This window comes from Neopsephotus bourkii, unplaced genomic scaffold (genome assembly GCF_033783945.1).
Source record: "Neopsephotus bourkii isolate Nb327-2 ecotype Australia unplaced genomic scaffold, CSIRO-AGI_Nbou_v1 NB_1488, whole genome shotgun sequence".
Taxonomy (NCBI): Eukaryota; Metazoa; Chordata; class Aves; order Psittaciformes; family Psittacidae; genus Neopsephotus; species Neopsephotus bourkii.
In genome coordinates this window covers 444613-471608 of record NW_026901964.1, presented here as the reverse complement: position 1 = coordinate 471608, position 26996 = coordinate 444613, and the positions used below count along the sequence as shown (strand labels likewise).

Genomic DNA, 26996 nt, shown 5'->3' with positions numbered 1-26996 from the left:
TTCACCAGTGGCACAGAAGGGTGTGGTGATGGTGGGATGATGAGCAGTGAGGCTGATGTGTCAGCTATTGTAGTTATGTGCAGGAATACCAACTGGAATTGGTATTTGTAGTACAGATGTCAGCAACATCTTCTGATGGAAATGTATAACTTTAATCTACCAACACATTCCCACACTTATCTCCCTCCTGTAGTCTTAAAATGATCCAAGTTTTGGAAAGGAAATAACAAAATCACACATTAAGCAACTCAGTAAGACACAGCAGTTGAAACGCACAAACAAAACATTGAATATCTGCTACTAAAAGCTGCTCTGGGCAAACAAGCCACATTTACGGTAGTTAAAGAATACCTTTCCGTGGTTTATTTCTAATGACTCAATAAAGTGTATGTGGTATGGAGAATACTTTGAAACCTTTCCACTAAGCTGATACAGGATGCCACCACCAACCTCTAAATGAAGTGTTCACTTAAAAACTCAGATGCATAGCTGAGTATAGGCAGCAGCAGGTCCCTTAAAGGGGCCAGTGACGTGCTTCAATTCATTAAGTAGTTCTGCAAACTACTAAGAACTCTTAATAACTCTAAGAACTCTTAAGTACTTCATTTTTGCAATCTTTGAGAGCATTAGGAGGACAGGAACACAGGCACATCTATTTTCTCTCTCTACAGCAGTAGGAGCTTGGAAATTGGTTAGCACTGTATCAGCTGGGCAAGGAAACCTGTGACAACAATATGGAGGCCTTCAGAATGAAGAATGTATTGGCAGGTCAGGGGTTTGATTTTGTTGAAAGGCTGCATGGTGTATGCCAGCCACTGTTCGTGTCATAGTATTTATAGTATTCTCCCTGAATTACCTTTCTCTGCAGTGGACACTGTCATGACTGATACCTTTACGCTGTCGATAGCCACAACCGAGCAGCATCATATGGTACAGCGGCTCAGAGCCTTGGGCTACTTTTGTTTGTTTTGATGTGTTATGTGTGTGCCCAATTAATCTCCAAAGGAATAACTACATAGGCAGCTAAAGATGAAGTGAGGAGAATGCTGAACTTCGGTCTCCCAAGTTACTTTCTGATCAGAGGTCTGCCACTGGTTTGTTATATGACCCCAGGCAAGTAATTCCATCTCTCTCTACCTCTTATTTTTCTCAGGTTCTTCAGCCTATATCTTTAGTTCATAAGGTTTCCTGGGCAGCAGTTGCTTAGCATTGCGTGCTTGCCCAAGGGGAAAACAGCCTGGACTTTGAAAGCAAAATGGATGCAAATACATCATTCTCTACTCTCTCTACATTCTCTCTACTTCTCTCTACTCATCCCTCAAATGCTTCCTCATCTCTCCGTCTTCCAGGGACCTTGTACTCTCCTAACGGGTGGTGAAACAGAGCCATGAGAGCTGGGTAAGCTCATCTGTTTAGTGTTCAAATACTGGCTATGAAAAGGGAAATACAGCTACATCTACCCTGTGAGGGGTGACCTGCCTTACTCCACAGCTACCGCATGGCCTGTGACAGCCGGGACTGCATCATTCAAAGCTTTTAAACTTACCTTCCTGTCCTTTTGCTGCTGTAATGCCTCCTCTGTTCTAGATAAACTTCTAAGGTTCCCTAGCATAACTTAGTAAGAGTTGCTAAATGTGGTGGAATGGGTTGGCATCTGAGGATGCTGGAGGTGATCTTCAAAAGTGGGAAGGCCATGAGGCTTAGAATAGAGAAGGACAAGAGGTATCTCCTTTGAAATGAGTCTTTAAGTATCTTTTTTTTTTTTTTTTTGCCTTAGCAGTACTGGGGAGCAGAATGGCTGAAGTGGCAGGAGAGGGAAGCCTGAATGAAGATGCTGCAAAGTATTAAGGAGAGAGCAAAGGAGGAGAGGAAAAAAATAATTAAAAAAGGGGCATTGTATTGTGGAGAAATTGAGCAAAAGACAGAAAGGACTCAGGAGGAGGAGCTGTAAAAATGCCTCATCTCCCACAGAAACACAGCGTGAGTGTGCAACTCATTACTGCATGGAGTGTGAAAGGAGCAGGGTTTCAATACAAATTTATTTTCATTTTCTTTTACCATCCCTCTTGATTTGCAGACCACTGAGATAGATGACCTTTACAATCATAACAAAATGTTGTGTCTCCCATTCAAACACTTCTGCCTTTTCAGAGATTGAGAGACACGATTTTTGTTATCTTTTGTATTTTATCACATCTGTCGTACTGGAAAAACCCTAGTATGTCTTCTGTGCTGTCCTATCTTTAGTGAAACTATAGACATTTTAGCAGCTACTTTGCCTCCTTTATAACTCCAAGATTTACTACCACATATCTTTCAGAAAAGCACCTAAGGACATCTATATGTTCCAGAGAAGCTCATATATAGCTTTGCCCCTTTGGACACTCAATTAGACACTGATGCTAAAATGGTGGATCATGTGTTTCCCACTGCTTCAACTAGTCAACATGTTTCTTTAAAAGGGCATATTTAAAGCTAGGTTTAAAAATCCTGATACCTATTTAACTGCCACTACCTGAAAGCACAAAGTTCCTTCTTACCTGTGTGGTAAAATTTTCCTGAAAATCCAAGGTTGAAGGTAAAATTTGCAACCTGAGTGCGCAGTAAATTTTGAGTCTCTAGTAAAGCCTGAAATAAATAAGAAATTAACATGCATTTAGAAAAATTAGTATTATTTTTTGAAATGTCTCGTTTTACAGGTTATGTCCAATTGAGGAGATACAAAAAAGATGACCCTCTTAAATGTTTCACATTCTATTTTGGGCTTGTTCTTTTTTATAACTATTACAGTGAGCTTAATTTGTTCTATCAGTGTTTGATGGTCTTGCAATGCTAGTAATAGTACCTAAGTACCAAAGGTGGTGATAGTTCTGTACCTTGGACCAAGATACTGAACACTGTTTGCAGTGATCTATGGCAGGACTTGAATTCCATCATTCAGATATACAAAATCACTAAGCCACTCATGCTTTAGGTTGTTAATGAAGCTTGATGAAATGTACTTAAAACCCTAAGTAAAATTAGGAATGCTACTTGCTGCTGAAATGTAGAGGTGTTGGGATTTACCTACCTGCAGAAACATTTTTGATTGTGTCTGATTACCAAATTCATGCTAAAGTGTGAATGAGCAAAACTCCAGTTTTGACCTATGGCAGAAGTAGTGTTTGTGTCAGAAATGAAAACCCGCTTTTTTTTTATTCTGCCTCCAAACAAAAGGTAAGACCTGTCTAAGTGACATGGAGGAAATGGGTATTGCTTATAGAAGAAATGGGTGTCTTGGTCACCATTTTTCTTGGACATATTTCCAACTATTAGAGAAAGAATGGTTCAGCCTGCATGAATTATCTACATTTACTGTTAGCTGTCAGCTCTGCACTGCTGCTAAAGATAGTCTTTGCTCCACAGATATCTGTCTGCTTTCAGTCACCAGCCCAGATAATCTGGACATGCTACATATGTGAGATGGATAGTGCACTTATCTCCCTATTGTGCTTGCCAGTGTTGAATGGATTATAAGTTCTATTTTCAACAGTTTTCTGTGTCTCCATTATGTGGCTCTTGAGAACTTTTCCCATTATCAATTAATAACGTTTCTATTGATTGAATGATCATGTTCTTGCACAGTTCAAAGACAAAATGAATGCATTGATTTATGCACAGTCTGAGTCCAGCTAATGTTTCCCTTCATTTGAAAAAAATCACATTTTTTTATGGTCCTTAGTAATTTCACTTAACATTACAAGAAAATAGCTTTACCTTTTTGCTCAACCCACTGGTCTAATTTAAGCAACAACACCAACAGCAACAAATTCTACTTATGACCACAATCTAAATGCATATCGAGGCCACTGTAAATGATGAAACCAGGGTTTAAGTGGCTGAGGTGCCAATTGGTGGCCTGTGCAATCATCATCCAGAGCGGAGCTAAACTAAGCAGGTTAGGTTTCGGTGGTCTCACTATTTATCAGATTTCCTTTATATTGCAGTGTTTTGGGAGGTGTTGTCAGCTTCTGTCAGCATTTGCTGTAGGACATTAGCTGTTTAAAGTTACTGACTCCCACCTAATGAGGCATATTGGGCACCCTACATGTTGGAGCACAAGCTTCTTCTGAAGCATCATTTGCTAACAACTGCCTTCTAAAAAGGAATCCCTCAGGTGCCAGGCGGCTCAGGAATGTAACACAGGATGTTGTCAGACTGTGCATCTGCCTTAATTTCTTAAACAGAGACATTTCCTGGGTGTTTAGGAAGATGTAAAACAAATATAGTGGTTATTGGCTGCAACAGTCATTGAGCAAATTCCTTCCCTTGCGAACGGAAATCAAGTAATCTAGTGACAGTAAACTTTTTTATTTAGAATTAAATATTAAGATAGCAGTATCATTTGCATCCTATCGTGCCAGGCATTTAGTAAGTGGGTTATTTCAATCCCGTGACAATTTCACAATTTCATGGCAGTCAGGTGAAGTTCCCAACGACTGGAAAAACGGAAATATAACCCCCATTTTCAAGAAGGGAAAAATGGATGACCCAGGGAATTACAGACCAGTCAGTCTCACGTCTGTGCCTGGCAAAAACTTCGAGCAGTTTCTCTTGGAAGGCATGCTAAGGCACATGAAAATCAACAAGGTGCTTGGTGACAGCCAGCATGGCTTCACCAAGGGGAAATCCTGCCTGACCAATTTGGTGGCCTTCTATGATGGGGCTACAGAACTAATGGAGAGTGGTAAAGCAGTTGATGTCATCTACCTGGATTTGTGTAAAGCGTTCAACACTGTCCCGCACGACATCCTTGTCTCTAAATTGGAGAGACATCAATTTGATGAATGGACCACTCGGTGGATAAAGAACTGGCTGGATGGCCGCACACAAAGAATTGTGGTCAATGGCTCAATGTCCGGCTGGAGACCAGTAACGAGTGGTGTCCCTCAGGGATCGGTGTTGGGACCAATCTTGTTTAACATCTTTGTCGCTGACATGGACAGTGGGATTGAGTGCGCCCTCAGCAATTGTGCCGATGACACCAAGCTGTGTGGTTCGATTGATACACTGGAGGGAAGGAATGCCATCCAGAGGGACCTTGACATGCTTGTGAGGTGGGCTGATGCCAACCTCATGAAGTTCAACCATGCCAAGTGCAAGGTCCTACACCTGGGTCGGAGCAATCCCAGGCACAGCTGGGCAGAGAAGAGATTCAGAGCAGGCCTGCAGAGAAGGACTTGGGGATGCTGGTCAATGAGAAAATGAACATGAGCCGGCTTCAGGGTGCGCTTGCAGCCCAGAAAGCCAACCGTATCCTGGGGCATCAAAAGGAGTGTGACCAGCAGGTCGAAGGAGGTGATCCTGCCCCTTTATTCTGCTCTTGTGAGACCTCACTTGGAGTATTGTGTACAGTTCTGGTGTCCTCAACGTAAAAAGGACATGGATCTGTTGGAACAAGCCCAGAGGAGGGCCACGAGGATGATCAGGGGACTGGAGCACCTCCCATATGAAGATCGGCTGAGAAAGTTGGGGCTGTTCAGCCTGGAGAAGAGAAGGCTGTGTGGAGACCTCATAGCAGCCTTCCAGTATCTGAAGGGGGCATATAGGGATGCTGGGGATGGGCTCTTCATTAGGGACTGTAGTGGTAGGACAAGGGGTAATGGGTTAAAACTTAAACAGAGGAAGTTTAGATTGGATATAAGGAAGAAATTCTTTCCTGTTAGGGTAGTGAGGCACTGGAATAGGTTGCCAGGGAGGTTTTGAATGCTCCATCCCTGGCAGAGTTAAAGGCCAGGTTGGACGAGGCCTTGGGTAATATGGTTTAGAGCAAGGTGTCCCTGCCCATGGCAGGGGGGTTGGAACTTGATGATCTTAAGGTCCTTTCCAACCCTAACTATTCTATGATTCTATATGGGACTATATTTACATAATATAAAACAGCTAAATGTTCACTAAAATGTAAAACTATAGAGATCAAACCCACTGTTAGCAAAGACATTGAGAAAAATCCCCACTTGGTAAAAACTGGCACTAAATTTACACCATTAAATTCACAAGCATAGAATCTGAGTCATTGTATTTAGAACATAATTATCCAAGCAATCTAGAGCATTTTATAGATGTTGAGAAAGACTGATGGTCTGAGCAAAATCAATTCAATTTTCCTTTGAGGAATGAACATCTTGAGAAGTTATCACTTAACATATAGTATAAGAAGGCACATGAAACAAATATCATTATATCTTGTTGATTTTTCGTTTTGATTTCCCTCACACTCACATCTCAATAACATGACAGAGCTGTGGAATAGGGAGATGCCTTCCAGCCTGGTGTAGCCTCTTTAAAAATGCAGAGCAAGAATTAAGATATAAATCCTGTAACCTGCAGTGTGTCAAGCATTCTCTGTCAGAAGGGCAAATGTGTAACTCAAACTGGATTTTGCTTGTTCCTAAAGATTTTTTTTTATTTCAGTTTCTTTATATGCATATTAATTTATATAGTATGCAACTAGACTTCATTTTCATGACCTTACCTGATTTTGATAATGAAAAGGTATTTTCAGCTAGTCAGTTCAAACATATTTTGTCATTACTTTCCTGGGGGGGGGGGTAGTGCCTTCCACATCCTTAATCTAAAAAAGCAGTCTCTGTTGATGTGATTAGGGTCTGCTTTCCCCATTTTTAAAAAAACATATGTTCAAACAAAATTGCTAATGACTCATACTGCCTTCAGTGGTAATTTTACACCATAGATAATGAGAGCTTTTGTCTCCTGTAGGTACAGGCTTTAAGGGCACACAGCATAGAAAAGTACCATAGCAGGAGAAGAGCAGACAACTTTCTTCCATCACCCCTCTTGCATTCTCCCAGGTGGCTGAATTTGAACCCCTGCTTGTCTGCCTGTCTGTGAGGACAGCCGCAAACACTGCTGCGCAGGCAGTCCTGTGGCTCCTGGGTGAAGTAGGATGGAGGAGCTGCACACTCCTGGCATCCAGTGCCCAACACCTTTCTGGGATTTGCACAGCCTTCCTGTGAGGCGCAAGGTGTTTATTTTATTCTGAAGGTTTTGCAGGATGCAGAAGGACTATTGAATTTTAACAGCTGGAAATCCTGCCCAATGCCAAGCACAAACACGTCTGTTCACATTCTGCCTGGTCCTGCTACGCCGTCCCCAGTTCCCTTTGGCAGCCCTCATTCCCCTGTCTCACCTTTATCCCATGCTGACCTCAGGATCTGCTGCCAGCACTGAGGGAGACGTGGTAGGGACTGTCCACAACTTCAGCAGAAGAGAAATTCGTACAGCTTGGGGGGGGGGGGGGGGGAGGAGGGAAGAGCATGGCAAACCTAATTTTGTACAAATCATTTTTCATATTTCATCTGACCACAGTACTTAAGTTATCTCTACCAGTGTGTGTCCTTTCCTCAGGGTTGGTGGGTTTGCATTTTTTTCCTCTGAGTACTGGAGCTTAAAAGAGATCTAAGTGGAGGAAAGCATGTGAGAACATGATTAGCGTTCCCCATTGAACTCATAGGGGTATGTTAAAGCAACAGCTGGAACTCACCGTTGCTTTAGTTTCAGGCAGTTAAATAGATCATGCTAAATAATTATTCTACCCCATGGAAAGAACCATGGAGCACACCTGCACATGGACGAACAGGCCTATCTCATTGCTAGGCTAAATAAACTATGGGTTTTTTTTTTTGAGGTAAATCAAGCCATTCTTTCAAATACAAAACTTTAATTGCCTGAAATCTCTCCAAACTTGTGGGTTTCATTTTATTAATTGACTCTTTGCCTTGCCAATGAGGCTTCTCTCTGACAGCCACAAGATACGGTTTCTTCTTTATATTGCATTTACATTCAGCAGTCTTTGCTGTTAATCCATATAAATACCTTTTGTAGAGTTGAAGTTGCAGTGTCTTCATAATTGGTGCATCTATTAAGAAAAAGTGATATTTTCCTCTATGTCCTTGTTAATTAGAACTCTACCCTTCATTTACATAATAAAATTTTGGGGGCAATATCTGCAGTAACATTTTGTGCCTAATAAGAAGCAATTTGCTTTCCTTTATTAAATACATTAAAACTTCATGCCCAGACATCACTGACTGTAAACATTTGATTCTGCTTAAATTTAATGCACCAAGGCATTTTGCTCTGCCATATTAGGTTTATTTATGTGCTATGTTCTGGATTGTTAGCTGCTAATGAGGCTTCGGCTGTTATTGCTCTGAGGCCTGAACACTAACCTCATTTTAATGAGTTCATTATTTGCTGCCTTCTGAATGGAAGACAACAAATTTTCCTTTTAATTAAAGGTCAAAACACCTCTGGCTAAGGAAAGTGTAGAGGTTATCAAATCCTTAGAGAAGGTAAAAGAATGACTTTTTCTAATTTTGATGGCAGGCATGGGAAGGCGGCTGAGGTAGAAGGTGTTTCTCTGGGGACCAAAACTCCAAGTCTAAGCTAAGTGATAACGACACTAAAATGTGGAACTAGTCTTCCCAAGACTTTGTAAAGATAAAAAATTCCCAAACCCAGCAAACCCAAAACAAACCCTGAAAGTCACCGAAAGTAATTAAAGAGGCTCTACTCCTAAACCAAAGGTCTGCCTGGATCAATACTGCTGCTAAAGCATGAGCCCTTCTTTGCATATGCAATGATTTGTAGGGTGCAGAGGACACATGCCAGACAAATCAAGCCAGCGAAGGTTAATCTCATATTTCTTGTCTGGGAATGTGAGGTGAATGTGATCAATACTGGGGGCTTTTTGTAGGGAGCCAGAGGTATAGGCAACACTGTGTGCGTCTGTGCAAATGCACATAAATGGGATTGGTGATCCATTTCTTTGAAAATAGAGAGTGGAAACTTTAGCCAAACCAAAAAAGGATTAAATACAGGAATTAATACACACATCCTTGTCCTTCGTCCAGCATTTTACACCTGGTCATCATCTTAAAGGAAGGCTACCAAATATTGGTTCATGTGCCTCTCATTCCAGCAACTGCTCACATCACAGGTAATAGTGTTAGAGACAGGGAGCATATTGGGAAAAGAAGGGACCAGTGTCTGTAAGAACAGCTGGTGAAAACTTAAAATCTGCTTTTGGAGGAAAATCCTAACACCTTGTGAAACACAGAGATTGTTTAGCATGAAGACTGATATTGTCAAAATGTCCTTCTAGCAGCTCTAAACATTATTTCTGAAAAAAAAAAAAAGAACCAAATTCCTGACTTTGGCATGTGCTTTAAGGACCTTCCCAGAGTTGTTGAATGTGTCCAAGAGCATCAGAAGAGGCCTAGGAGGGACCCAAGGTTTGCAGGAGTCAACATTACCCCAGTGTGGAGCAGGAAGCCAAGTGATTCTTTCCGGGCTCTTGGTCATGCACGTGGCCTCCCAGAGGCAATATTGCGAATGTGAATTTTGGAAACCAGCAAAACCTCAAGGTTCACGTCTCTGTGTCAGGGATCTCTGTGGTCCTGTGCCAAGGGGCCCTAGCCTATGGGGCACTTCACTACATGGAGCTGCCTAAGGAAACATGGTACCAAGTTACTCCACGGCCGGTCTATATGGGCTGCACAATGTGGAGGGCAGATGAGAAAGGTTATAGTTCTTCCTACAGTTTAGAAGGAGATTAAGGGATGGACGGGAAGTTTCGTATTTCTACTCTTCAGTGTAACTATAATTTGCTGTCATCATGAATTACTTTGTTTCCACAGACTCATTCTAGGAAGCGCTTCTGGTGTGGGAGGATGTGCCAATGTCTGGCATGTCAGGACTGCATGACCAAGGTTACATTGCCCCATCACCATCCTGAAGGATATGACTGAGATTCTTGTCAAAAATGGGCTAACTTGCCATTACTCAAAGTCATAATTAATTTGGGAATGGATCCTAGCACTGGACAGTGATTCTACTGCTGCAGGTTTGGTTTTTTTCTTTCATGTGTGTGTGCATAAAGTATATACATATATGATCATCATATACACATTTATTTATATGTACAGCAGAAATAAAGTATGTGCAAATATAGAAATGTAGATAAACCAGTAAAACTTTTTATACATGTTTGTATGGATTGCATAGTAAAAAAGATTTTTGCCTGGGACAAGTTGTCTAGAAATGGTGAGGAATCTCTGTCCTTTGAGATATGATCTGATCTAACTTTGAAGTTAACCTCTGCTTTGAGCAGGGGTTTAGACTAGATCACCTGCAGGAATCCCTTCTAACCAAAATTACGTTAAGATTTGATGACAGTTTTGCCTGGATTTTTCACTTCAAGACAGTTTTGTCAGTCTTGTTAATAATATCAACAAGCCTTCTAATGCATTTATTCATTTCTGTTCTTAACATCTGTCATTAATGCTTTTGCAGTTATATAGCCTGAGGTTCATTGCCAAGCTGCTCTGTGAAATTTGCTGGTGGTCTATGGGAAGTTGGAGAACTACAAAGTAATAGTTTTGCTCTTTATTTCCAGCTGCAAGTTTGTAGAGAAAAAAAACACAACAATACTTTCAGCAATGCTTTTTCCACTGCGAGCAGCTGCTGTCAGGATGTGATTTTTGGTTGCCTCTTCCTGCTCCCTCACACAAATTTATGCTAAAAAATAATCTGACAATGCCTTATGTGGTCTTGGCAACCTTCAAAGCAAATGCAATCTTTGTAGGACTACCATGAAATAGTAATAATCACAACTATCATAAAAATGATGTGAAAAAGCTAGTTACTGTTTTTCTGATATGAAAACCGAATTTAAAAACATAAAAAAAAAAAAAAAGAAGAGATGTCTAGCCTGGCATCACTGACAGGGTCACTGCAAAGCCAGGACTCTAGGTTCCTTAGTTTTTAGCTTTCAGTTTGGAGTACAAATTTCTGCCATAAGGGGGACAATGAAATCAGTTGTATCTGCACTTCTTAAAACCTAACTCAGTGAGAAATTTATAAACCCAGTGAAGCTGAGTCATTGATTCCTGTGTGGTGAGGATTTCAGCCCACTTTGCATGCTTGTAACAGAATTTTAAATCAGAAAATTCTTTCATACTATAATATAGGTATTATAAAGAATTCACATTATTGACTTACTGGCTAGATTTTGAAAGGAGTTTTGGGGTTAGTCAAAACTTTAATGGGATTTTGGAATCCTATTTGGCTACACCAAACCTGATTTGAATAGCTGTTAACCAGGCCCCAAATCAGTGGACAGCTCTCAATCCTCATGTATTTACATTCCCTCTTCAGACACCTTTTGCCCAGGAAATTCCCAGTGCTGGCTGCAGACCACTCACTGCAGCCAGTGGTGCAAGCAGCACTTTGGCCATTGTCCTGCCTTCCTGAGATGTGGGACTTCCCTTTTTTTTTTTTTTTTTTGTATTTATTTCTGTGAAGTACTATGCTAATCTGTAATGCTATATAAATAATTAATAGGGAGGGCTCTGATGGTGCTGAACACAGCCAGCTCTGTCTGCAGATCTATTTTTTATTATAGAGCTACTCCTTGAGTCTGTTTATCATTTCCCTTGAGTAGCTGTCTTAGTGTGAGGTCTGAGAGGATATGTGAGTTTATTTGAAGTGAGAAAAAACCCTCATGTTTTGCTTTCATATGTAATATGCTTATTGCAAACAGCAAAATTCATTTTTCCTTTATGAGTGGAATATCCAGTTTGTCAGATCTACTTCTGTTGCCATTTTGTGACTCAAACCTAAAGTCAAGAAACTGTCCAGAGTCTATTTGCATGTAATTCATCACAGAGGAATGCATCTGTTCCAGTAAAGGTTCTGGTAGTTTGAGGTGAATTAGATGAATCTGGTGGTGTAGCAAGTTTACTATCTACTCATGACTAACTGGCTAATAACATCAACTGAGAACTCAGAAGAAGGCTTTTGGTTAAGTATTACAGGAGAGTTTATGCTAGGACAGCTACACAGGTACCCTGGCATTGAGAGAACCTTACCCAACTACACATGTGAGGGTACATGAATAAATAAATAGCTATGGCAATTATTCAGTCTCTCTTCTTGGGAAAAGGAATTCATAGCCAACCATCTTGTACTTGTTAGAAGATCTAGCAACAAAAATCTCAAATGAGGAGAAAGGGGACAGTCTAACAGGGCAAAAAGTATGAATTAAGAATAAAGAGCACTAATGAAAAGCAGGGTTTCTTTTATGCAGGACCATGTAGATGAGTCAGTGGGATTGCTTCCAATTCTCCAGCAATATCTGTCTGGGGAAGATCAAAGGCGTTAGGCATGGTGGGGATCAGCCACGGGCGCTGCTTCTGGTACTGTAGGAGCAGGGTATGGCTGCACTGGTTACCTGCTACCAATGATTGCTGGCCTATGTTGGTGTTACTGCCACAAAGATTTACAGCCTATTTGGGAAATCACTGAAGGTCTTTAATATAAATGGCTACTGATTTTGAAGGACTTTTTAGGAATACTAATGAAATCTACTGGCAAATCCTGGAAAGGTTAAAACCAGCACATGCCCAAGCTGAGAACATGTGGCGCTTCCCTGTGGCTGGGGGTTAGAGTCTGCTGGCATTAGCCCCGCTGCTGGCCTGTTGCTGTCCCTGAAGGTTGAATGCAGCAGGGACAGGAGCCAGCAGCACTTTCAGCAGGGGAGTGAATGGGCTTAAAGCTTATTTCTTGTCAATTCTGACTTTTCAAAAGCCTAAGTATTTGCAGCAAAAGAAATCTCTTGAAAAAGCCCCAGCTCCCATGCTCCCTACAGCTGCAGTTCTGCTTGGCCCATACAACAGCTGCACAAAGAAGAGATACTTCTTCCATCTTGCCCTTATCCGTGTCTGCACAAGGCAGGTGGGGTTTGTTCATCTGCAATTCTTTTGGAATGCTAGCATGAGAGAGGCCAGAATGCAGAGGCAGAACTGTCATCTAGATCTGATCAGTCACAGAAAAAAAAACCCAACACTAAAATAAGCAATGAAAGGGCAAAACATCCCATCTCAAAGCTTTAAAGGGACAATGTCTAGATTTAAAATAGTATGTTAATTAAAAAATCATGTTCGCTGATCAGGATCCTGTTGCAGCAAACTCTCCTGGTGTCAGTCATTGTGCTGCACCTTATTAACAGTAAAACACAGAGACTAGTACTTACAGTTCCTCTTAAGTAATTTTTTGGGCTGTGCCGAAAAGAAAAGAACGAAGTCTCCCCTTCTTTGGCACAATACAAATAGAGTAAAAGACAAGTGACACTGACAACTGTATTTTCTTTTAGTTGTATATGCTGTCTTTTTTTTGCCTCTTGTTTCTTGGTTGTTCAGAATTGCTTCTTTAGGCAAAAAAACCAACAACCAAGCGAAACAAAAAACCACACATACACACAAAAAAAACCAACAAATGAAAAAAAAAAAACCCACCCCAAACAAAGCCAACAAGAAAAAGAAAACCCAACCTGTTATTAGTGGGCACTCAGTTGTTACAAATTATTTAAGGGATGGACTAATGGAGGCTACCTTATTTGTCTTCTTCAATTTATGGATTTGGATGTACTAAGGTTTAATCAGAGTGGTTTTCTGCTCCTTTACTGCTCTTGAAAATTATTTACTTGGGTAGCTTCTCATAAAAGTAAAAATTCCTTCGAGTTCTCATCATGGATATTTATCTCAAAATTCTGAACTCCTACCAGCAATCTTAAATGTCTACTTTAAATTTACTGCTTAAAACCTGATGTATGCACTTTGTGGAAGAATTAAGTTTTTTTTTTTTCCAACAGACATTCAATCACAAAGGAGAGATTGGAACAGAGGTGATATATAGAGAGTTCAGGTCTGTCCTTCAGTTTTCAGAACGGGCGTGTTTGCACGATGATGGATATAACCAGTGACTTTAAGAGCTTCTAAAGCTTTTGGACTGGGAGGTGAACAAGGAAACTGCTGCAGTCTTTGATTTCTCTGTTCCTTACTACTGGTAAAAAATGGGAATATCCAAAATATCCAAATACAGGAGCAGAAACATGGCTCTCCAGCATTTTTTTGGTCTGTGAACAGATATTTTTAAATTCCGACTGTTCCAATTTTGTCTTTCTTATTAATTGTTATGTTTCCTATTACCCATTCTAAAGAATGCAATGAGAATCACAAAAAAATTACTCATACCATTTCTTTATACTTTTCACACCACTTCTAGCACCTATACATCAGCTGTGTCTGTGGCCTGTTTTCTTTTGCCCTTTGCAAGTTTGTCCATTGCCCACCCTCTCCATAAAAATCAGAAAAATCAGAGTCTAAGTTAAAGATAAGCCAAAGTAATTTTAGGTAAAATGAGAACAAATCTCTCTAAGATCCAGAGGAAATGCTTCAGGTGCGTGATTAAAAATTATCACCGCGTCATTTCAAAAAGTGGGAAAACTATTCAGAGCAAAACTGAAGTACTGCCCTTTTTTAGATCACTCTGGATTAGGGGCTTGATAAAAAATCAAACCTACACCCTTGAGAAATTCAAGTGGTACAGTGTAACTGTTGAAAAGTATGAAGAAGTCTTTCATCCATCTTTCAGTGATGTCATAGGAAGGAAAGTCCTGCTAACAAGGAGACCTTCCATCTGGCACCACACTCAAGGTAGATCCAGGGGCAGCAGAAAAGTCCAGGCTTCTGTTGGATGCCCAGATCTGGATGAGTCTGTATGCCCTGTTATTTAGGATGTCACACCAAATTATCCCAATGGTTCTTCCTGGTCTTCCCAGCTTAACATTGTGTATGTGCTCAGGGCAAGCCAGTGTATCCCAAGTGCCCTGAGAAGGGAAGATGACTGTTTGCTTCCTGGACCATGGAAAAAGCCCTGAGCAGCGGTAGTAGCTGTCCCCTCCCCCCAGCAATGGGAGGTCTGGCAGGGTATTTCAGCCACAAGAAAGAAAAAGAGGGTTTGGGTGATCTTCCAACTGGCTGATCGAGCTCATCCCTTTCTGGATGCTGCTAAATCATTGCTGACAGGGATGACTTATCCCCAGGGCTTCTAAAACTGCTTCTAACAACCTTTTTTGGTATTGCACTGCCTTGAATTCCCCCAAGCATTACGCATCTGTGAAGTATTTCCTGTTAGAAAGGTATGCTTGGCTATCTTCAAGGTCCTCATTCCTGCTTTTCTAGATTACACAGGATGAATGCTGTGCTATGCTGCAAGTACAGAAAGCGAATTATTTGGGAGAGTAAACATTTCTAGCAAATGTTTTTTAATCAGAAAGTGGTTACTGATGTCATACTACATGTTTTCTTGGCTTCATTGGAAGAGAATGGGAATGTAATTTTAAATTTCTTATTCTTTTCCCCAGCTTATCATTTGAATAAGAAGATATTTCTGTGGTATATGGAGCCTTCCACAAGGAATGTTTTTTGGTGAGAAATTCAGCCCACATCCTAGAGGAAAGGTATGTCTTCCAAGCAAAATAATGTCTGATAACAATAATAATTCAGTGAAAATCAGTGTTTCTAATCTTTGTCACCCCTTTGTAGGTCTCACAATAGTTGAAATTTTGCTTTTTTCATTTTTTCTCTATTCTCACATATATGAGGACAGCAGCTGACAGTCTTTATGGTGACCAAGTTTCTAACAGTTAAGACAGTGAAGAAAGCCAAGCTCAACAGCAAATTAAGTGCTTGCATAGTATTATCTCAGAAAACAAAAGATGCACAGAAAGAGGGGTAGAGGGATATGTTTGTATTGTTTTTCATTTTAAAAATATTCCTATCTCAAAGCCATTCACATGTATTTTGATGGTAGGCAGAAAGTGGCATTACTAAGCCAGTTAACTTTTAAATCTAGTTGCTTTTGATGCTAGTCATTATAGGTAGTACTTTCCTCTCTAAATAGTTCTTTTGAAAATTGTATAGCTACTTGCAGTATAAAGTATGAATCAGTGTAACTTATGATCATTAAACTGAGGAAAATATATTCAGCAAAGTACCAACCTTTTAGTTATAGGTGTTACACTAAATTTCTACTCATTTCTGACTTGAGAGGTTCTATTACTCTCCTAGTTGTGGAGAAGTGCCATATTTTATATGGGAAAGGCAGGTTAAAAATCGTAAGTACTGGATTGTTCTAATAGGTTTTGCTTAGCTAATGCTCTGCTACCCAAATGGGATTTTTTAACAAGGTGTACATTCAGATCCTGGAAAGAATTTGCAGCAGAAAGTTGAGCAATTGCTAAAAAAACAGGTGATATTTTTCCATTGTGAAAAATCTTCCTTGCTCCTCAAGCTCTTCTGTGTGTTCTGCATTCCCCCTTCTTTGCTTCCTCTCTCTATTTGGGTTTAGCACACCTCAAACCTTTGCTGACTAAGGTTATAGCACCAGCAACCAGCCACTGAAATGACTAAACCCAGACAGGATTCAAACCATCTAAGCATCTGGCTTTGATGAGGTTAATCATAGAATCAGCTGGGTTGGAAAAGACCTTTAAGATGATCAAGTACAACCATTACTGCAGCACTGCCAAGGCCACCACTAAACCATGTCACTGAGGGCCTCATCTACACAGTTTGTGAATACTTCCAGGTACAGTGATTCCACCATGGCCCTGGGCAGGCTGTCCCAATGCCTGATAACCTTCTCAGTGAAGAAGATGTTCCTGATATCCAGTCTAAACATCTCTTGGCACAGCTTGAGGCCGTTACCTCTTGTCTCATTGCTTGTTACTTAGGAGAAGAAACCAACCCCAAGCCACCACAACCTCCTTTCAGGTAGTTGGTAGAGAATGATAAAGTCCCCCCTCAGCCTTTTCTTCTCCAGATTAAATCCCAGCAGGCCCCTCAGCTGATCTCCATCAGACTTGTGCTCCAGGCCCTTCACCAGCTCCATTGCTTTTTTCTGGACCTGCTCCAGCACTTCAGCATCTCTCTTGTAGTGAGGGGCCCAGAACTAAACACAGGATTCAAGCTGCAGCCTCACCAGTGCCTAGTACAGGGAGATGATCACTGCCCTGGCCCTGATGGCTACCCTGTTTCTGATATGAGCCAGGATGCTGTTGGCCTCCTTAGCTGCCTGGGCACAAGCTGCTCACATTCAGCTCTGTCAACCAGCACCCGAGTCCTTTCCCATGAGCAGCTTTCCAGCCATTCTTCCCCAAGCCTGGAGTGTTAGATGGGATTGTTTTGGCCCAAATGCACTTTGCCTTGTTGAACCTTATGCTACTGGTCACAGCCTGTCCAGATCCTTCTGCAGAGCTTTCCTATCCATCAGCAGATAATAGCAGAAAAATATTGGAAGACTGGTTTTAACCATCCTACAGTGCACTCTTCCAGCCTTTTGTGTGCACACAGATCTACAGGCATATAGCTGTGTCTGTATATATTGCAATGAACTGTAGCTTTTCATGTTTACAAGCTTGTCCTCTTAAACTGGCACAGTACAGAATATTGTCCAATATAGCAACAGAGAAAAGCAAGGACAAGTACTTAGTACATGATTCAGCCAAAATTTTTCCCCCGACACATTTAGTCAATTAAACCTCATTGTACTTTCATGTCAGTGGATATTCTTTATATTGCCTTCAGAGTGCAGTATACAGGGCTTGCTAGCTGTGCCACCCAATGAAAACCGTAACAGTGAAAGACTAATAAACTCCCTTTTCCAAAGACAATTTCCTCTCACCCTTCACAAAATCTTGGGCATAATTTATTTGACATCGAAGTCTCAGGCAAGATCCTCATATCTGCAAATTTCTGAGCCTCCCTTCAATATTATAAATGTATGTATTATCAACTCAAAATGTTCCCTTGTATTAAGCAAACAGATGACAGGCTGTTGCTAGTACACTATTAATGAGAAGGATAATGCACAGTTCTACAGAGTTCTGAGGAGTTTAAAAACCCAGGGAATGGAAAATTATGCTGAGATTTACTCTATTAAAAGAATTGAATCTTAACCAAAAAGAGCACTTGTGCTTTCAAGAGTCATTGCCAGTTTTAAGAGCCAATATTTCATGAGTTTTGAGAAAGGCAAGCAAATACAGTATGCTGTCAAAAATGTGAACTCAAATATTCTTTATACAGCCTTTACTTGAAGGTCTGATGTCTTGGGGTGAAAATCATAGGTCCTTGAAGCCCATTTCTTTGATTTGATCTGGGCAATTCAAATGTAATATTGACACAACTTTTAAAAGTTGCTCAAATGTTGATATTTAATGTATATATATATATAATGTAAATGTTATGGTGATCCTGGCTTTTGCATGAAATGAAGGGGCAGTAAAAACCTGAAATATCCATTTCCTGGGATATTCTCATGTTAGAAAATCTCTCAGCAGGGTGTGAATTATTTTTTCTAATATTTTTTTTAATTTCTGGAAGATCAGAAATTTCAAAGCTACATTTAATTATGATCTTTTGGAATATTTGAAAAATAAGTCTTCAAATGGTCTGGTTTTCCGGGCCTGAGCAGACGAGCTGGTCGAATAGAATTTTGTTTAAATCATATTGCAGTGAAACATTCTGAATTTAATAAATCAACATTTTGCCACAGAAAACTGTTTCACTGGAGCAGTCCAAGTTAATAAAGTAATAGGAGTATCAACTTCATTTTCCCCTGATTTGCCACTTTGCCATTTTGGAAGCATTTTTCACCCATTTAGTCCAAGGATAGATGGCTAAACAAGTTGGAAGGAAGGAAATCTAAAAGCCTAAACTCTAATTCTTTGAATTTCAACATATCTTGGTCAGAAAGAATTGGGAAGGAGGTACAAGTTTTAATACATTTAATTTGTAACCATTTAAAAATAAATGAAAAATGCCAGTTAAGTGACTACATCAGGTAAAAACCTGAAACACTCTCAGATAACTAATTCAGCCCTCTCAATCAGAAGTGTTGAAAATAGCATGGATGTCATGCTAGAAAAGCTGAGTGTGTCTTTGAGCCCACTTCTATTGGGCTCAGGGTGTCATTGAGCCCACTTCTGTTTGGGTGCTGCCTGCATTAAAACATGAACAGCCGATTAAAAGAGTGCTGGTATTATGAAGAAAGAATTAAAAACATATGAAAGAGTAGGGTTTACAGATATTTAAAGAAACTGTCATAGCTTGGTAAATGGTATGTACCATTTGAACTGCTGAAGGGAAAGAAAAATATCTGTAGGTTTATTTCCTCACGGAAACATCATACCAGAGATGAACATTGAGGTGATATTATGCTATAGAGTATGTTTGGGGATGGGGGTGCATTGCTTTCAGGTAAAAGTTAGAACAGCCAGTTACTGGTTTTGCTTTTCCAAAACGAGCTAGAGGTGGGATAATGGTTTCACTGATCAAATGTCCTGCCTGAGAAAGGAAGAGGCTATTATGTCATTTGTTAGCTTGTTGCAAATCTCACTGCTAATTAAACAAAAAGGGAGATTCATTTTATTAAAAGGAATCCAAGGTTTAGGAGATCTGGTCTCACAAAAAAAACCCCACCAACCAACCAACCAAAACCCACCAAAACAATAAACAAATTAAGGAAAAAAAAAAGGAGTTTCACTCAACTTCAAGAATTTCAACTTGCTGAAACTACTTTTCTTCCTATCTGCAGAACCACCCTTGTGAGCTCTATGGGCTTGGATGACAGGCCTGTGTAAGACAACCTCTGACTAAACAAGCAAAGTCACTCTTAAATAATCTCTCAGATGTGAAGGACAGCACATTGTCTTAGCAGTCTCTCTGTGCCAACCTTAACTGGAAATACAAGAGCTTTTTATTGTATGCTCTGCTAATCAATGCTAAATGGTGGAGTCTTAAATCAGAAACCTTTAATACATGCAACGTGTTGCAATAAATCAAATCCTAATGAACCAAAACACTGTTCGGAAAGCTCCAGAGTGTTTTTACTAATACACTGGTTTGCAGGAAATTATGAATAGCTTATCCTTTCATTTACTTTTTATTTTTGAAAATGAAATTTGATTAAGGTTTTAAAGAAAATATAGGTTTTTTCTTCCTGGCATTTCTTGAGAGGGCTTCTTAACTTCTATAAAATATTCTGCATAAAATATTGTAACTATTGAAATTATGATGAATTATGTTTAATATTTCCATTACAAATTTAGGCATTTTGGCTACAGGAGATGACACAATTATAAGATTATAATTGCAAATGAGACCAAAACTTTATTATTTTTTTTTTGATAAATGAATTCATAGCACTCAGAAATAATTTTTATGTAAGTATTGTAGAACTAGCAAGTTTTTTACATAAGGTCATATTAAATAGTAAAACCAAGAACGTGAAAGAAATATGATTTTAATAAATGGAAAGCCACTTATGCAGTAAGGTTTTATGCGATTGAATCTCATAGACAGTTAGAAATCTTGATTTTAGGACCACTGCATATTCTGGCAGATAGAGCAGACTAATTGTAAGCAGAAATATTACTTCATTAGGACAGTGTTTCCAGAATAAAAGGTTGACATCAAAATAAAAATGTTTCATGGCTTCCTCTCTGTGGGTGATGCTTCCTTATGGGCAGTAGTTCTCAAATTACTTTTCTTTCTTATCTCAAAAAAACCCTCATAGGAACTTTGCCTGGTGCATTTGGCCCATAAGGTTATTCCTCTCACCTCCTCTATTTATGTAGTAATTGTGTTTCCTCCCTGCAGAAAAGTATTACAGTTGGATACAAAGTTGTGCTACATCTTTGTTCATCACTTGGAAAGGGTACAACTGTCTATTCAGAACAGTCACTGTGCAAGGGATGTGAAGATAGCAGTGCTAAGAAATGTGTGGATAAGACTTTAAAAGCCAGGAAATAAAAATGAAGGTAAATTAAAACTGATGTTGGCATTCCACTACCAAACTAAGAATAGGCTGACAGTGAAGAAGCAGGGGGATTTACTGGGAAGTCTTGTTACTGCTAGCGTCTGTGCGGCAGTAAAGAAACGGGAGCAATCCCGACCTGGAGAATGAGTAATCATCTGTGCTGGCAGCAAAACCACATGAAAGGGGAGTCTCTTTGTCAGGGGGTTTAAGAAGTTGGGGCAGCAACCTGGGGTGCCCTGTGTAGCAAAGCAGAGGATTGCATTTGAGACAAGTTAGCATCTAGTGGTCCATGGTCATGGAGAACAAGCTGATGTCCTACGTGTTTCCGGTTCAGCCTGCTATATATCTTGGCAATGACAAAAAAAAAAATAACCTAAACCTAGACTCAGCTGAAATGATAATAAGTACTGGAACTTGACAATGCAGACAATTCAGTACTGCTGGTGCACTAGTAAGATGGTGTGCACAGATGTTAGCCTTATTCAGGAGAGCTGTCCATCTGTAAGTTCATGAATCATTGTCTGAAAGCCTGAGTGATACTGCACTGTTGCAGGGTCTTCTATAAAGTGAGAGACGACTCCCAGACATGTACCACTTTCCAGGATCACAGCTGGTGAAACTATCCACCATTCCTAAAAAAATACTTGCAAATAATAAAGGGTTTACCTGTCACTGCTCTTGGTTTTAGGCTGAGAACCTTGATTTGTGTTTCCATAAAGGGCTGGAGAGTTTCCATGCCAATAGTCATAGGTCAAAAACTGTCAGGTCTAGCTAGTTGGAATCTGGTGGAAAACCACAATGCATTATGTAGTGTTTCATTGTAGCTCATGCTTTCACAGCAAACCCTGAATGCTTAGCACCAGAATATTATCTGGTGACATAAACATAAAAGTCAGGATGATTTTCTCATCAAATTTGATTCTTTGTGTGTGTATTTATGATTGTTGCAGAAAAACTTAAGTAACTCTCTGATGCACAGATGTCCCCTTCAGCAGTGAAATAACTATATCAAACTGTCACAGTTTCAAATGTTCTATGAAATCATTCAATTTTTTATTTATTAAAGTAGCTGCATATAGACCATATAAAATTTCCTAAATAGAATAGTTTCTTGCAAAGTGAAATTCTCCAGACGAATCAATGTGTTTGTATGCAAAGCACTATTCTCCAGCAAACACTGCTGAAAGCAATATATGACTCATTCTAACTCTTCCACACTATGCATGACTCATGTTGAACAATGGAGGCAGAAAGTCATTTGTTCTTATGTCTCTGTAAAAGTATTTGGGCTCTGTATATGGCCAGAAGAAAAGGAAAAACATACAAAAATAGTCCATCTCTTTGAGGAAAGCCTAAATCTTCCCATAGATGAATGAACAGCTCACTGTAAGAAGTGTTTACATCCTAGATTTTAGAATCATAGAATAGCTAAGGTTGGAAAGGACCTTAAGATCATCAAGTTCCAACTCCCCTGCCAGGGGCAGGGGCACCTTGCCCTAAACCCGATCACCCAAGCCTTCGTCCAACCTAGCCTTGAACACTGCCAGGGATGGAGCATTCAAAACCTCCCTGGCAACCTATTCCAGTGCCTCACTACCCTAACAGGAAAGAATTTCTTCCTTATATCCAATCTAAACTCCCCCTGTTTAAGTTTTAACCCATTACCCCTTGTCCTACCACTACAGTCCCTAATGAAGAGTCCACCCCCAGCATCCCTATATGCCCCCTTCAGATACTGGAAGGCTGCTATGAGGTCTCCACGCAACCTTCTCTTCTCCAGGCTGAACAGCCCCAACTTTCTCAGCCGATCTTCATGTGGGAGGTGCTCAAGTCCCCTGATCATTCTCATGGCCCTCCTCTGGACTTGTTCCAACAGTTCCATGTCCTTTTTATGTTGAGGACACCAGAACTGTACACAATACTTCAAGTGAGGTCTCACGAGAGCAGAATAAAGGGGCAGGATCACCTCCTTCGACCTGCTGGTCACACTCCTTTTGATGCCGCAGGATACGGTTGGCTTTCTGGGCTGCAAGTACACCCTGAAGCCGGCTCATGTTCATTTTCTCATTGACCAGCATCCCCAAGTCCTTCTCTGCAGGCCTGCTCTGAATCTCTTCTCTGCCCAGCTGTGCCTGGGATTGCTCCGACCCAGGTGTAGGACCTTGCACTTGGCATGGTTAAACTTCATGAGGTTGGCATGAGCCCACCTCACAAGCATGTCAAGGTCCCTCTGGATGGCATTCCTTCCCTCCAGCGTATCAGCCGAACCTCACAGCTTGGTGTCATCGGCACACTTGCTGAGGGCGCACTCAATCCCACTGTCCATGTCAGCGACAAAGATGTTAAACAAGACCGGACCCAACACCGATCCCTGAGGGACACCACTAGTAACTGGTCTCCAGCCAGACATTGAGCCATTGACCACAATTCTTTGTGTGCGGCCATCCAGCCAGTTCTTTATCCACCGAGTAGTCCATTCATCAAATTGATGTCTCTCCAATTTAGAGACAAGAATGTCGTGTGGGACAGTGTCAAACGCTTTGCACAAATCCGGGTAGGTGACATCAACTGCTTTACCGCTGTCCATCAGTTCTGTAGCCCCATCATAGAAGGCCACCAAATTGGTCAGGCAGGATTTCCCCTTGGTGAAGCCATGCTGGCTGTCACCAAGCACCTTGTTGATTTTCATGTGCCTTAGCATGCCTTCCAGGAGAATCTGCTCCAAGATTTTGCCAGGCACAGACGTGAGACTGACTGGTCTGTAATTCCCTGGGTCATCCATTTTTCCCTTCTTGAAAATGGGGGTTATATTTCCCTTTTTCCAGTCATCGGGAACCTCACCTGACTGCCATGATTTTTCAAATACTATGGCCCGCAGCTTAGCAACTTCATTTGCCAGCTCCTTCAGGACCCGCAGATGGATTTCATCAGGTCCCATGGACTTGTGCACATTCAGATTTTTAAGATGGTTTCGAACCAATTACTCTCCTACAGTGGGCCCAAGGTCTTCATTCTCACAGTCCCTGTGTCTGCCTTCCAAGACATGGGTGGTGCGGTCAGAGCCTTTCCTAGAGAAGACCGAGGCAAAGAAGTCATTCAGAACCTCAGCCTTCTCCAGGAGTCTCCTTCACTCCTGCATAGCTAGTTCACCCGAGAGCATCCTGAGGGGGCCTACGTTCTCCCTAGTCTGTTTTTTATTTGCTATGTACCTGTAGAATCCCTTCCTGTTATCCTTAATATCCCTAGCCAAGTTTAATTCTAACTGGGCCTTAGCTTTCCTAACCTGGTCCCTAGTTTCCCGGACAATAACCCTTTACACTTCCCAGGCTGCCTGTCCTTGCTTCCACTTTCTATAAAGGTCTTTTGTCATTTGAATTTTCTTCAGGAGCTCCTTATCCATCCAAGAAGGTCTCCTGGCCCTCCTGCTGCACTTTCTTCTAGTTGGGATGCAACACTCCTGAGCTTGTAACAGGTGATCCTTGAAGACCAACCAAGAGTCTTGAGCCCCCCTGCCCTCTAGGGCTATATCCCATGGAACCTTACTAAGCAGGTTCCTGAAGAGTCCAAAGTCTGCTTTTTTGAAGTCTGGGGCAGTGAGCTTGCTGCATGCTCTTCTCACTGTCCTAAGGATCTCAAATTCAACCATCTCATGGTCACTGCATCCAAGGCTGCCCTGGAGTGCCACATTTCCAACGAGCCCTTCCCTGTTGGTGAGCACAAGGTCAAGCATGGCACCTCTCCTTGTCGGTTCCTCTATTACTTGCAGAAGGAAGTTGTCTTCCACACAATCGAGGAACCTCCTGGATTGCTTGTGCCGAGCTGTACTGTTATTCCAACAGATGTCAGGGTGGTTGAAGTCACCCATGAGAACGAGGGCCTGTGAATGCGAGGCTTTTCCTATCTGCCTATGGAGTGCTTCATCCGCAGATTCCTCTTGATCAGGTGGTCTATAACATATCCCCACAGTAATGTCCCCCATCGTTGTTTTCCCTTTAACCCTAACCCACAAGCTCTCTGCTATCTGCTCACCTGTCCCCAGAGAGAGTTCCATACACTCCAGCCTATCCCTAACATAAAGGGCAACTCCCCCTCCGCACTTGCCGGGCCTGTCTTTTCTAAAGAGTCTGTAACCTTCCATTCCAAGCCATCCCACCATGTTTCTGTGATTCCTATAATGTCATACCCCCGTAGACGAGCACACATCTCTAATTCCTCGTTTGTTCCCCATGCTACAGGCATTTGTATACAGGCATCTGAGCCGAGCTCCAAATGAAGCTGGCTCATTGGCTGGAGCAGCTGGAATATCTCTACATTGCTCCGAGCATTTATTATAGGTGCTGCCAACTGACTGGGTGTATTGGGATGGAATGATGCCCCCCTCCCCCAACACATCTAGTTTAAAGCCTCCTTGACCAGTCTGGCAAGCCTCCTACCAAAACTGTCCTTCCCCTTCTTTATCGGACCAGCTCCACCAGCCCCCGCTAGACCTGGCCTACAAACTTGGGTCCCATGTTCAAGACACCCAAACCCCTGACTGTGACACCACCCTTTTAACCATTTATTAACCTGACTAATCCTCCTAGCTTTTTCTAGGTCCTCCCCTCTGTCCTGGAGAATAGACGAAAAGACTATCTGAGCTCCAGAGCCCTTAACCACCTCTCCCAGGGCTCTGTAGTCCTTCTTTATGTTCCCCAGGCTACTACTATCTATATCCCTAACACCCACATGTATCACCAGAAGTGGGTAATAGTCCGTGGGGCTTACCAGAGCAGGCAGCCTCCCTGCCACATCCCTGATCCGTGCCCCTGGAATCACAGAATGGTTTGGCATGGAAAGGACTTTAAGATCATCCAGTTCCAACCCCCTGCCATGGGCGGGGACACCTCACACTAGATCGTATTGCCAAAGGCTCTGTCCAACCTGACCTTGAATACTGCCAGGGATGGAGAATTCACCACATCTCTGGGCAACCTGTTCTAGTGCCTCACCACCCTCACAGTAAAGAGCTTTTTCCTTGTATCTAACCTGAACTTCCCCTGTTTCAGTTTAAACCCATCACCCCTTGTCCTATCACTACATGCCCTGATGAAGAGACCCTCCCCAGCATCCTTGCAGGCCCCCTTCAGATACTGGAAGGCTGCTATGGGGCCACCATGCAGCCTTCTCTTCTCCAAGCTGAACAGTCCCAACTTGCTTAGCTTCTTCTTTCTTTAGACCAAAGTCATTTTGTTCTGAAATGAAGCTGGTGTTTAGCTTGAAGTTTATTCTGTTGTCTGTATTGCAATCTGGTTGTGATTTACCACTTTTGAAGTTCCATAAGCTTACCTTCAGGACTGACAATTAACAGTGTCCCTCTACTAGAAAGTATTTTTGCACTTCAGAGGGACACCGATCTCAGTGCTTGAGGTGCAGCACTTATTCTGCCCTCTGCATAAGCTGGCATTTGGTAACTTTTACCTAAAAGTCCTTACATTATTCTGACTATATGGACGGAAGACAAGTGGAGACATAATAAGATTAGAAATGAAAGTATTAATTGCAGGGGGCTATGGCCATATTCATAGAAGAGATAACGAAGACCATGAGATTTAATTTGTGTTGAGTACATGTGTTATATAGGTATATGGTTATATTGATTGTTCAAATGATATATGTAAGGATTTAAAAATAGGAATAAATGAAGATTTGGTTTCATACTATGTTATGATACAGAGGTGGGCAGAAAATGCCTAGCTAATTATTGCTAAACATTTTGAGTTTCAAAGTTCTCCTTTTCTCTTTGAGATTTTCTCTATCATCTCATCTGTTTGTCTATCCTTCAATCAATTCAACTTGTTTCCCTGTTTCTGAGTATTGCCATTTTCAAATAATTTGAATAATGCCAAAGATGCTAAATTGAGCTTTTGCTCACATTTGGATGAAAAAGGAGTATTTAAAGTTACTTGAGTAACACTACTACTAAAGTAACTGCATTATATACAGCATTCTTGGTAATGTGTTTATTGCTGCATCAAGTGCTTTTAAAGCAGTAATTGTGACTGCTTTTTAAGTCTGAATTGCCTAGCCTTTCTAGAAAGATATTTGATAATTTCATAGATTCTTATTTTGCTGTACAAGCAGCAATTGTTATTGCTTCTTTTTAACTAATATGCATTATTTTAAAACTCAGGTTGATGTGGGCCTCTTGAGAGGCCGATATGAAGCAGCCATGTGGTTTGACTCCTACAAATTCCCTAAATGTTATGAAAATGATTTAAACTGAATTAAATGAA

General features: G+C 41.1%; 1 protein-coding gene across 1 annotated transcript in view; it reads right to left on the bottom strand.

Moving 5' to 3' along the window:
• LOC133220862 (bifunctional heparan sulfate N-deacetylase/N-sulfotransferase 4) overlaps window positions 1–26996 on the bottom strand; it is a 99899-nt gene that overhangs the window by 45417 nt on the left and 27486 nt on the right. The window contains exon 3 of the mRNA XM_061369265.1: window positions 2541–2628. Coding sequence (XP_061225249.1) covers window positions 2541–2628 — 88 coding nt within the window. The remainder of the gene's footprint in view (window positions 1–2540; window positions 2629–26996) is intronic.